General features: G+C 36.4%; 1 protein-coding gene across 1 annotated transcript in view; it reads left to right on the plus strand.

The window, feature by feature from the left end:
* LRRIQ1 (leucine rich repeats and IQ motif containing 1) overlaps positions 1-13,128 on the plus strand; it is a 221,589-nt gene that overhangs the window by 80,469 nt on the left and 127,992 nt on the right. Inside the window, exons 17-19 of the mRNA XM_060193536.1 lie at positions 2,858-3,307; positions 6,707-6,914; positions 11,577-11,696. Coding sequence (XP_060049519.1) covers positions 2,858-3,307; positions 6,707-6,914; positions 11,577-11,696 — 778 coding nt within the window. The remainder of the gene's footprint in view (positions 1-2,857; positions 3,308-6,706; positions 6,915-11,576; positions 11,697-13,128) is intronic.

Below are 13,128 nucleotides of genomic sequence, written 5' to 3' on the forward strand. Positions count from 1 at the left end.
ATGTGCTGTGAGTATAATTTATAGTTCAAATCTAAAATATTAGCTAAAAATAAATTGATCCATAAGAATATTTTAAAAATTATTTATCTACTTATTCATTTACTGCATAGAGAGAGAAACTGAGTTGGAAAGGGTAGAGAGGAAGAGAGAGACACCTGCAGCACTACTCACCACTCATGAAGATTTGCCCCTGCAAGTGGAGGCTGGGGGGCTTGAACCTGGGTCATTACGCATGGTAATGTATGCTCAACTGAGTGTGCCACCACCTAGTCTTGAAAAGTATTTTTTATATATATATTTATTTTCCCTTTTGTTGTCCTTGTTGTTTTTCATTGTTGTTCGTAGCTGTTATTATTGTTGTTTTTGATGTCATCGTTGTTGGATAGGACAGAGAGAAGTGGAGAGAGGAGGGGAAGACAGAGAGGGGGAGAGAAAGATAGACACCTGCAGACCTGCTTCACTGCCTGTGTAGCGACTCCCCTACAGGTGGGGAGCCAGGGGCTTGAACCGGGAGAAAAGTATATTTAAGACAAGATGCAAGTTCAGTTTATCAGTCATAAATGAATCTAGCACGGGTCCAGGTGGAGGCATACCTCACTGAGCTCACGTTACCAAGCCTAGTGTCCTGGATCAATCCCCCCTCCCCACTTATAAGAAGAAAGCTTTGTCAGTAGGGAAACAGGGCTGCAGGTATCTTTCTTTCTACCTCTTTATCTCCCTCTTCCCTCTCAACTTCTCTCTATTAAAGAAAATAATAATACAATTACTGTTAGCAAGATACGTAATAAACTTACTACACTTATCCTCATAAAACATAAAATAAATGAAAATTAAATAAATAGCTAATAGGTAACAATGCAAGTTTTATAATAGATGTAATATTTGTTATACATCTTGTGTTGTTACACATAAATTCAATTTAAGGTATTGCAAGAGCTGAGAAAAGACTGTCACACAGACAATGTACTGAAAGGTGGAAGTAGAAAGGTGGACCTAAAACAGCATCAAAGAAAGGCTTTATTATTCTCTGTTCTCTGTTCTTACTTTTGAATGCATTTGTATGTATAACTTACAGTTACTCGCTATACTGTTTTTTCTGTTTCTGTTTCAATAGAGCAAATAGAAAGGGAAATTTTCTATTTTACTTGTGATGACGCCACTATAACTTGAACCTAATTTGTGCTTTCAGCTATCTAAATTTGATTACTGAAATAATTTTAATTACTAAGTAATGCTTTAGTTAACGTTATTTATGACTTCATACATGTGCATCCTATATGAGTTGGTTTCCATATATAAATAATATCGATAGTAACCTATTCAGCTTATAAAAAATCTTGCAGCTTTCAAAATAGACCCACTTGTTGTAATTGATATTTATTTTAAATAAGAGGCCACTTTCTTGCATTTATTTGTTTGCAAATCTAAACTTAGCCTTGTATGTGTTGTCATGTGCAATTTTTTTTAATGCAGAGATGAACTTGTGTCATTCTTTAGTTGAAATTTATATTTCTCAATTCATTTGGAAAATCTGTTTCATTCCAGTTTAAGTTTGATTTTTAACATTGCAATGACAAAAGCACATTATTTTTTTCAGTTCAGAATCCACCCACAAGTCACTGACATCCCATAGTCTGCATTATTAGCTGGTAAGATTAATGAAGTATAACATAAATGCCATGTATTGGAGGAGCATATTATAATGTTAAATAGCTTCCCTTGTGAAGACTGAGAGCTGCCTCTATACTTCAGGAAATAATCAAAACTTCCATTTTGTTTGATCTAGCTAAATGTTTTTGTTTATATTTTGCATTATTTTTTAGAAAAAAGGACTTGGCCAACCAGTGAATACTTACTGAAGATAATCTGCAAATATGCATCCAAAATACATTAAAAAACTGAAGCAGAAATAGATAAGTGTGTACTTGTACTCATACAAGTAAAAAATGCTGTGTTTACTACTGAGAGTCTTAAATATATAAGCATGAATGTTGATTACTAAATTATAACTTTAATAAGCTAGAAAGCCAACAATTTTTCATTACAATCAAAAGGATTTATGCATTGAAGTATTTGAATTCTGCTTGCAGTGAATTCTTTTTCCAAGGAAAATGGGAGTAAAATCTTTCTCTTCTTTGTTCAAAAGTGCAGTACAAATATTTTGTATGGCAAAAGTCAGTGCAAAAAGTGCTTTAAACTCTTGTTTCATAAATAACTTCTCTAGGGGGTCGGGCGGTAGCGCAGCGGGTTAAGCACACGTGGCACAAAACACAAAGATGGGCGTAAAAGCAAAGAAGGGCGTAAGGATCCAGGTTCGAGACCTCGGCTCCCTACCTGCAGGGGAGTCCCTTCACAGGCGGTGAAGCAAGTCTGCAGGTGTCTTTCTCTCCCCCTCTCTGTCTTCCCCTCCTCTCTTGATTTCTCTCTGTCCTATACAACAATGAACAACATCAACAACAATAATAACCAGAACAAGGCTACAACAACAAGGGCAACAAGAGGGGAAAAAATAACTTCTCTAGATTTAAGTTGCCATACTTTCTCATTTTTATGGTGGAAAGAACAGGTTTTTTTTCTTTCTTCTCATTCATATACACCAAAAATACCTACAAAAAGTGTCCCTTAAACTTTCAGGCATTTTCTCTAGATTGACAGATCTAAATTTACTAAGTAAATATTTTTTAATTTTGTTAGAAAATGAGATCAATTTTAATCTAAACAACCAGAAATAAATTTTAATGATGGGTGAGTCAAGTACAATGTTCAGGTCAAGTCACACTGGAGAATTTTCAAAAAATATGCACGTTTTAATCAGTTGATCTGTAATTATTATGAAATGCTGTTATTTATTTTTCAGAAATACATTCACCTTAGATGCTGCAGAGAATCTCTGCCTTTATTTTAAGAAATTGATGGCACTTAGTAAGGAATGTCGACAGGCACATGAATTTGGAGATGTAAGTCTGGACAAGAGAGATGAATCAGAATCTCGGCAAAATCATTTGGCCTCTACCAGTAGTGATGGATCACTGCAAACAAGAGAGTTACACTCTTGTACAACTGAATATAACCCATGCTCACCGGCTATTTCTGAGAATTGGAGGGACTCTGACTCTCCTGACTCCCCATTAATCAACTCCTCTTCATGTGAAACAAATAAAGGAGGAAATCAAGAAAATATAGAGCAGAAGACAGAAGAGAGCTCCAAGACCAACAGTATTCCCACCAAATGCTTTCCATGCACGGAAACTGTAATGCCAAGGTCTCTGCTGAGGAATTACCAAAGTATTGAACATCGTGAAAAGATGTAAGATTTTAGATAATTTTTGGCTATATGCTTTATCATTTTTATAGCTAATCCTAATATTATGAAAAATAGCACAGTGAAAGATTGATCTCCCTATTATATTACATATTGATTCTCTTAGTTATGGTTTTGATATATTCAACTTTGAATAGTTCGTTAGTTTGGTTGAAATCTGAAAGATTCTGATTTACTTTGCTAATCATTTAACTAAAATGAGTAAATATTAAATTAACTTCTGCCTTCTAATCTCTAAAAAAGTAAAATTACAAGAAAAACGAAAATGCTACATTATGTTAGAAATAATGTAAAGAATTCTTTTGAATGCTCATGTGACTTTATTTTTAATATATTTTACTTAGACAGTTTTATTTAAAATTTTCATTTTACGTTGTCCTACTTATTATTCATCTAATAAATATTTAGTAGTAGTCTTTGCAGGTGTTTGAATACATGTTACAATCTTTATCATAACTGCTTTATTAAGTAGCATTACATCCTTTGAACTAATCTTATAACTGCCCATTATTAAACACATTTAATAATCTCATACTTGGCTTTATTTCTTGAACTAGCAAAGATTGATTTCTGCTTTGGCCTGTCAACATTGTTCTTTCTTTTTACTTTTGGCCTTACTGCCAAGCCAACAAAATTTTAAAAATGGTCAGACTCAGCTTCTTTTACATTCACTGGTGGTGGATGACACAGAACACAGTAGACTCTGGTAGCTAGTCATCTTTACTCTTTATTCAGGATTGTCAGTGTGGATTCTTTTTGTAAGAATTAGATTGAATTGTTTGGCATCTTGAAACTAACATCTATTCCTATTCTAAAGTTTCTTAGAAGCCCCTTAAAACATTTTTGTTTATATCTTGCCAATTTCTTTAATTGATAGCCTTTACTTTGCAGGAAAGGAACAGTATTTTTTCTTTTACTTTTTACATTTCTAAACTATTTTTAAAGATTATTTATTTATTTATTTATGATGAAGAAGAGAGGTAGAGAGAGAGAAAGAGGAAACCAGACATCACTCTGGTACATGTACTGCTGGAAATTGAATTTGGGACTTCATGCTTGAGAGTCCAGTGCTGTATCCACTGTGCCACCTCTCAGACCACAACTTTTTATACTTTTAGTTGGCACACTTGTAAAAAATGTTGACAGGTTATAATAGAAATCTTTTTTTTTTTCTATTTCAAGAAACAAAGCCAACTTTAGGTATCTTTCCTTTCTGCCTCTCATTCCCTCTGTCCCTGTCACCTATGAAAGAAAGAAAAGTAGAAAGAAAGAGAAAGAAAGAAAGAAAGAAAGAAAGAAAGAAAGAAAGAAAGAAAGAAGAGAAAGAAAGAAAGAAGGAAGAAAGAAAGAAAGAAAGAAAGGGGGGAGGGAGAGAGAGAGAAAGAAAGAGGCAAGGGGGTGGGTAGTGGCTGACTACTTAAAGCAGTAGAACTATACAGGTACCAAGCCCTAGCACTAACACTGGTGACAAAGAAAAAAAGATGTATTAGTAAGAGAAAATGTGAATTTATTTAAATTTTAAATGACAAGGAAGCCTTCATACAGAAATGAAGACCTGAAGAAATAATTAAGTTGGAACATTTTTGTGTTAAATTCAATGATATGTGGAACAGTGTGGAAATTTACCAAGCTCTGCTCACTCACTCCCCTGATAATTCTTTCATCTACAGAAAGTTTACTTTTATGGTATGACTGGCAACTTGTGGATGTGTGATTTCACTGCTCTGGGCCACATTTTCATTCAGATAGTTAGATAGATAGAGAAGAGGGAAGAAGACAGAGAGACACTGGGCTTGGGGAACATCATAATGGTTCTGCAAAAGACTTTTATGTCAGAGGCCCTGAGGTCCTAGGTTCAATTCCTACCACCACCATAAACCAGAGCTGAGTAGCACTCTGGTCTCTCTCTCTCTCTCTCCCTCTCTCTCTCTCTCTCTGTCTTTCTCTTTGTATCTCTCTCATTAAAAAGTCAACAGTTGCAATAATGAAAATGGAGAGAGATACCATAGCACCAACATTTCCTCCTTAGTGTCATATTATGCCTAAACTCCCACCCAGGTCATAGGCATGGCACTCCAGGCACCTGTCCTTGTAGCAGGACAGAATAATCAACATGTTTACTCTATCCTGTTAATATCCCTCAAAAATCTATGTGATAAAAAGAAAATCTAGCAAATTAAGGAGAGTACAATAAGATATATCAAGAGCCCACTTATAATTAGGGTACAGCTTTATTCAACTGTTGTTAATATTGTTTTGGGCAGACTAAGGGGCCATAGAAAATAAACTACCAAAATAAAATAAACCAGGGTGTGGTCTGGGAGGTGGTACTGTGGATAAAGCAATGGACTCACAAGCATGATGTCCTGCATTCAATCCCTGGTAGCACACGTACCAGAGTGGTTCTGGTTTTTTCTCTCTCTGCCCATTTTTTCATGAATAAATAAAATATTTTTAGAAAGTACTAAGTACATGAAGAAGAAGGAGGAGGAGGAGGAAGAAGCAGAGAGAAAGCAGGGTAGGCAAAATAGCTTAGTTGTATAATGTGCTGTTGCTTTTCCATGTACATGACCCAGGTTCCAACCAGGTCCCAAGGAATTGAAGGAAGCTTCAGTGTTGTGGTCTCTATAATCCCTGCCTGCCTTTGTCTCCACTTATTGGTTAAACAGACAGACGAACAAGCCACAACATTGTTTTACTCAGTGCCAGAGATCAGCAAGCAGATGTAGGCTGGGGAGAATGTTAGAATGTACTCTAGGTTTGTAAGAATGTGATTTAATTATTTGCACATGAGCAGGGAGGAAAGTGACACTAGCAAGATGTGATGAGCTCTTCCTCTTAGGTGAAGCCCTTCTTACTACTGAATAGGACCCATCTTCTCTTGCCCACTTGACATAGGCTTGCTCTAGCTTTATTTCTTCACCGCTTTCCCCCTCCTCTGCATCAGCATCCTTAGTATGATATAAATTCTTGCTAACATCTCCCTTAGGAGAAACAAGCAAAACTCCTTTATACCCATGTTTCTGTTTAAGCTACTGACCCATTTCTCTCTAGATTTGATGGTCTCTATACTCTTCTTACTCCCATGACTTTGACTAGAGAAAAGTTTTTTATTTTTAAATACTATTTTATATTGCCCAAATTTATAATGTAGTTTATAAGCTACTCGTACCTACAACTGTATGCTTTTAAAAGAAAAATGGGACAGGGATAGATAACATAATGGTTATGCAAAGAGACTCTCATGCCTGTGGCTCCAAAGTCCCAGGTTCAATCCCTTGCACCACCATAAGTCAAAGCTGAGCAGTACTCTGATAAAAATAAATAAATAAATGAAGGAAGGAAGGAAGGAAGAAAAATGTTTTCTTTTCCTCTTCTTAATAGCAAGGCAGCTGTGGTAATCCAGGAGCACTGGCGTAATTATACTGAATGCAAACAGATTTGTTTCTCTGCAAAACCACACACGGCTCCCACAGAACTCACATCCTGGCCAAATTCCTACATCAAGAATCAAGCTATTTTAAAGGAAGAAGAAAGAGAACATGTTGTGACTCTCCAAGAACAGAGAGAAAATGCCGCTATTCTTATTCAGGTTAGTTTTAATAATCATGAAACATGAAGCATTTATGAAAGATATGTATCTCCCCTTTCACTGGGTTATTCTCTAAAACAGACAACCTCTGAATTTCAGTGACTGATACATACATATGATCTGACCTGAAGGATACAGGCTGTTTGTATGTTGGCTGTGCTTCTGTTTAGTAGTCTGATGGAGTACTTCCTAATTTGGAAATACAGTTCTGATGACTGAGAGCTCATGACAGCTGATCCGCACAGTCATAGTTAAAGCTACTGCTTAGATATGTTATTTGTCACGTCTACTGCATTGCTGGAATAGTCACAACACATTTTTGCATAGAAAAATAGTTATGATTTTTCCAGACTACTCAATACCATCAATAACATTTAATTAGTCAAAGAAGGTCTCATGACACTTGCAGCTATTTCTATGAATGCATTTTTAAAAGCTACCAATTTTTTCAAGTTCTTTAAATGCACTTTCTATCTAAAAAAAAAAAAAAAGAAGCCAGAGAGTGAACAAACTTGAGTCACCTACCAAGATCAGATTTTTGCAATAGAGATCAACCTAGTCAAGGGGTCTGGACTGTACTCCTAAGGGCAGTGCATAGACAAAGCTGTTACTGATGCCTAAATGGTGTATTTGCCAAACTGAGATGTATAAATCACATTGACCTGGATTGAAATCTGGATTAAACACATATGAAAAGCCAGTAGCCCCAGATATAGTACTGACATGTGAGGCACTAGCACTAGCACTATGTTTCTGCTTGTATCTTCTAATTCCTACCTCAGACCACATACCAAAAATGTTGGCAATAGCCACTACAGCATAGCTTTTAACTTGGCTGAATACAAGTCCAGTTGTACTCCCAGAGTGACAGTACAAGAATTGTCTGAGGACATTTCCAAAGCATATACCATGAAGTCCATGTATAGAGAGTTTGCCTGTGTGCTATTCTTTCCCCTATCATTGTACATGCTACGTGAGTGTCCATAAATTTTAAAATTGCTTCTATGAATACTTCTTCACAGTTTCTAGTTTGTATATGATGAAGCAAATACTGCTGGCAGATACTGCTCCGTTGTATTTCTATACAATGATGATTATGTTTAGTGACTGTTGGAAGCTGTGAATGACAAACAATAAATGAACATTGGCAGGCCACCTGATTTAAAAAAAAATTGTCAGTGCTGTGTTTTCATGGCTCTGGGTTGACTTTTTAGGATAAAGAGAGAGAGTGACAGGGAGATTGAGAGCGACGCCAGCAACAAAGTTTTCTCCAATTCTGTGAGGGCCAGGAAATTATAATTGGCAAAGCACTTCATGGTCTATGCTTTGGAATTGTCTTCAGAGGCTGAAGCCCAACAGCCAGGAAAACAAAAGAAAAGGTAAACCAATGGGAAAACATCGAACTGCAAGGTTTCTTCACAGCAAAAGGAATCGTCACCAAAACAGAAATGGAAGAATGAATTCATATGCCATACATCAAAGGACTAATGAAAACATTAATATATAAAGAACTCAGTAAACTCTGCAATAAAAAAATAGACCCATTTAAAAAACAGGGAGAAGATTAGAATCAATGTTTGCATTAGTGTGGGCACCTGATATCTTCTAAAGAGTCACCATAATGTGTGTGTTCTTTGTTTGTTTGTCCCCAAGGTAATTGCAGGGGATTGATGCCTGCCTAAAAATTCCACTGCTCCCAGTAGCCTTTTTTTCTCCCCTTTATTTGATATGACAGAAAGTGAGATAGGAGGAGAATATATAGAGAGAAAGTGACAGAGAGACACCTGCAGTACTTGCTTAACCACTCTTGGGTAAGGTGGGGAGCTGGGACTCGAACCCAGGTCCTCACACATGGTAATGTGTGTGCTCAACCAGGTGAGCCACCATTCCGCTTGGATTCTTTCTCCAAAGATCTTAGGTTCATTAGTGGGAATGATAGTTAGAGACTCCACTACTACTCCACCCTGGTTTTAGGTTTTCCCAATGTTGTGTGCTTAAAATATGTTGTTTGTCCATATGAAATTTCAAAATGGAGTTTAGGACTACATGAATTTTACTTGTTGATTTCTCTGCTTGTATCACTTTTCCTCTGTATAAATCCTGCTCCTAAGAACATTAACATGATTATTCCTTTTCTCACCACCTCCTGTGTATATGTGTTGTGTGCATATACATGTACATGCATAGTAGAATTACGTACTATATAGTGATGGAAAAAAATACGGAGTTGTTCAGGTTCCATGATAACAAGGAAGTCAGACCCCATTGCTTGTTTTGCCATGGACTCAAAAATAGGGAAGAGAGTGGTAAATCATATAGTTTTAACTTTATTTATTTGCTTGGACAGAGGGAAATTGTCAAGGAAAGGAATAGAGAAGGAGAGAGACAGAGAGACACCTGCAACACTGCTTCACAGCCTGTGAAGCTTTATCCCGGCAGGTGGGAACTGGGGGCTTGAACTCAGGTAATGTGCTACCACCTGGACTTAGGGAGTGGAAAATCTTTCCAGTAATAGCAAAAACGAGAGAATTCTCCACAGATGTTCTAAATTGAGGTTGAAAACATGAAAAAGACAAGAAGTGGGGATATCTTTTTAAAAAATTTATTGGGAAATTAATGTTTTACATTCAACAGTAAATACAATAGTTTGTACATGCATAACATTCCCCAGTTTCCATATAACAATACAACCCCCACTAGGTCCTCTTTCAGCCTTCATGGACCTGGATTCTCCCCACCCACACACCCCAGAGTCTTTTACTTTGCTGCAATATGCCAACCCCAGTTCAGGTTCTACTTGTGTTTTCTTTTCTGATCTTGGTTTTCAACTTCTTCCTGAGGGTGAGATAATCCCATTTTCATCCTTCTGTTTCTGGCTTATTTCACTTAACATGAATTTTTCAAGGTCCATCCAAGATCGGCTGAAAACGGTGAAGTCACCATTTTTTACAGTTGAGTAGTATTCCATTGTGTATATATATACCACAACTTGCTCAGCCACTCATCTGTTGTTGGACACCTGGGTTGCTTCCAGATTTTGGCTATTACAAATTGTGCTGCCAAGAAAATATGTGTACACAGATCTTTTTGGATGGATGTGTTGAGTTCCTTAGGATAAGCGGGAAAATCTTATATAACTAGTTTGGGAGGTATATTTGACTTTTTTTCTGGCTAGTTCCTGGATTAGAATAGTGACCAAAAAAAAAAAAACAAAACAAAAAACTGGAACCTGGTACTAATTGGCCCAGAGACTGACTGTTCTTGGCTCATTGCTTTAGAGATTGCAATTTAGCTCCTTGACCTCAATGCTGCAAAGGTTTTGTTTTGTTTCCTAGACGGGTTTTTCTGCATATCTATAGTAGTGAAAATTGTCTTCTGAGTCTGTTTCCCCAGGGATGTAGTCATACTAGTCTAGTTTAAACTCACTTCAAGTAATGCTGTACAGTTGTACCCATAGCATGAAACATTTTTTTTTACTTTTTAAATAAATTTGATTTAGTATTTAACAGTTTTTATAATTGTCTTAAATGTGTACAGTTTCAAAGTCAAACCTTAGTAATGTGTAATAAGGAGACATGTGTGCCTTCTCTGCTTTAGCTTCCTACCAGTTTTCTATCTCTGTAGTAATTTATTTTTTAATTAATTTCACAATTTATACATTCACTTTTTAAAATATTTTATTTATTTATGAGAAGGATAGGAGGAGAGAGAAAGAACCAGACATCATTCTGGCACATGTGCTGCCAGGGATCGAACTCAGGACCTCATGCTTGAGAGTCCAAAGCTTTACCACTGCGCCACCTCCCGGACCACACATTCACTTTTTTTTTTTTTTACCCCCCTTAGACATAAAACACACATCAGTGTATACATAGATCTTTAAATATATAATTGTATTTAATAGATATTTATATTATAGTCTTTCACAGATGAACCATGTGCATTTATCTGTACCTTGCTTTTTATACTTTATATCTAATGGAGCTCTCTCCCTGGGACTATATATATATATAAGAAAAACACTCATTTTTAAAGAGTTTCATTGTGCTTGGAGATAAAATTTACAGAAGCTTTTCCTTCATCAAAATCATTCAAATCAAAAGACATTTTAAATTCTGTTATTCTGAGTTTATTTTAGAATGGAATTTGTTGTTAAAATCTAAAGACATTTTAAATTCTGTTATTCTGAGTTTAGTTTATTTTAAAATGAAATTAGTTGTTAGGGGTCATGATATCAATCTCTCTAATATGACCAGTTATATATGTTTAAGTTTGAGTAAATGTGTGTTAGTTTATTTTATACATAATTATTTTAAAATTAGCAGATTCGGTTTTCACTCTGTCTCTTTCTTCTTACTTTAAAATGACTCGTGTAGGAATTGTCAGATAATTGATTGGTTGACCTACATGTGCAGTTGAGGGAGTTTTACAGATTCTTTTCTGCTTACCCCAACGGAAGTCTCTTGAGATTCACAACTTTAGACACATGCTGTCGTTTAATTTATCTTGCAGTTTTAAGTGTCACATAAAGTTCAAAAAACAGATTATTGAGCCATTAAACTAAGGTCTAAGATGCTTTATCTTCCTAATGGGATAACACAGAGAATTCGGTTTGGAGTTTGATCTATAACCTTGTATAACATGCTTTAAATTTTTGTTTAGGCAGTTTGGAAAGGCTTTGTTTTGCGAAAGAAACTGGCAGCTGCTCTAGAGGCTATTAAGAATGTAGAATCTGAAGAAGAATATGAAGATATAGACTTAGAGGATTTTACATTTGATGAAGTAAGTACCAACCAGGCATAAAAGAATTTCTCTTGTGATAGTTTTTGTATCATGTCTCAGAACTAAGCTCTAAAGGTGTTTATACTCTTAACACTGCTAAAGATTTTTTTTCAAGTAACATTTCAGAAAATATGTTTTAATATATTTTAAATTCCTTTTATCCCCCCACAGGGCTTTCTCTTGAAATCATTTCATTGGGGAGATAATGGGTTACAGTATAGTTTTTGATACATGGACATAATTTCTCATCTCACCATGATAGTCATCTGCAAAGCACTTTCACCCCCAACTTAAGTTCTTTTCTACTGGCATGTACTGGGACCTAATGCCCTCTCCATCCTCCTCCTCCCCCCAGAGTCCTTTGCTTTGGTAGAATGCATCACATCCAGTCCAAGTCATACTTTGTATTCACTTGTCCATTTACCCTTCCTTCCTTCCTTCCTTCCTTCCTTCCTTCCTTCCTTCCTTCCTTCCTTCCTTCCTTCCTTCCTTCCTTCCTTCCTCCCCCCTTCCTTCCTCCCTCTCTCCCTTCCTCCCTTCCCTTTTCCACCTGTGAGACCATCCACTATCCATCCTGCTCTTTTTGCCATATATCTACTTAGTAGAGTCTTTCAAGTTCCATCCAAAACGAGGCTAAGGAGATGACTTCATCATTTTAAGTAGCTGAGTAGAATGCAGCTGTGTATGTTTATTAACACCTTCCTCATTTGCCCTATAAGTTTCCACAATGTGCACAAAGTAGCCATGGAATAGTTGCAAGAGTTCCTATGTGTCCTTTGACCAGATTTATATGATGTCCTGGAAATTTTCTTCATTACATACAACTGATCTTGTTCAGATGCTGATCAATCTTTAATTTGTTGTTGTTGTTGTTGTCTAGCAAGTTGAGAACAACCTCCTCAGGTTGGTATCCAAATATTCCATAATAAAGCAGGAAACTCTACAGATTTGTCTATCAATTCTCTCTAACTCTCATATCTCCTACCAAATTGAGCACTCTACTGTTCTCATACCCTTTACCTTCTTAGTTTAGCGCGTTCAGTTTCCTTTATTTTATTTTATTTTATTTTTGCCTCTGGGGTTATCACTGGGCTCAGTGCCAACACTGAATCCACTGCTCCTGGTGGCCATTTTCATTTTTTTAAATTATTGAATAGGACAGAGAAATTGAGAGGAGGGGAGATATTTGTGAAGCAGCCCCCCCCTGCAGGTTTCTTGTGCGGGTACTTTCGCTTTGCCTCATGTGCGCTTAACCCAGTGTGCCACAGTCCAGCCCCCCAGTTCCGTATTCTCTAGATACGTACCTACAAAACTACCCCTCAGATTAAAATATAAAACACATGAATATCTCCTTAGTTCTGCCTATTTTTGAACTTTTGTTTTGAAATAGAGTCACATAGTATGTATGCTCTGTGTCTGACTTCTTTCACTT

The sequence above is a fragment of the Erinaceus europaeus genome, chromosome 7 (assembly GCF_950295315.1).
Source record: "Erinaceus europaeus chromosome 7, mEriEur2.1, whole genome shotgun sequence".
Taxonomy (NCBI): domain Eukaryota; kingdom Metazoa; phylum Chordata; class Mammalia; order Eulipotyphla; family Erinaceidae; genus Erinaceus; species Erinaceus europaeus.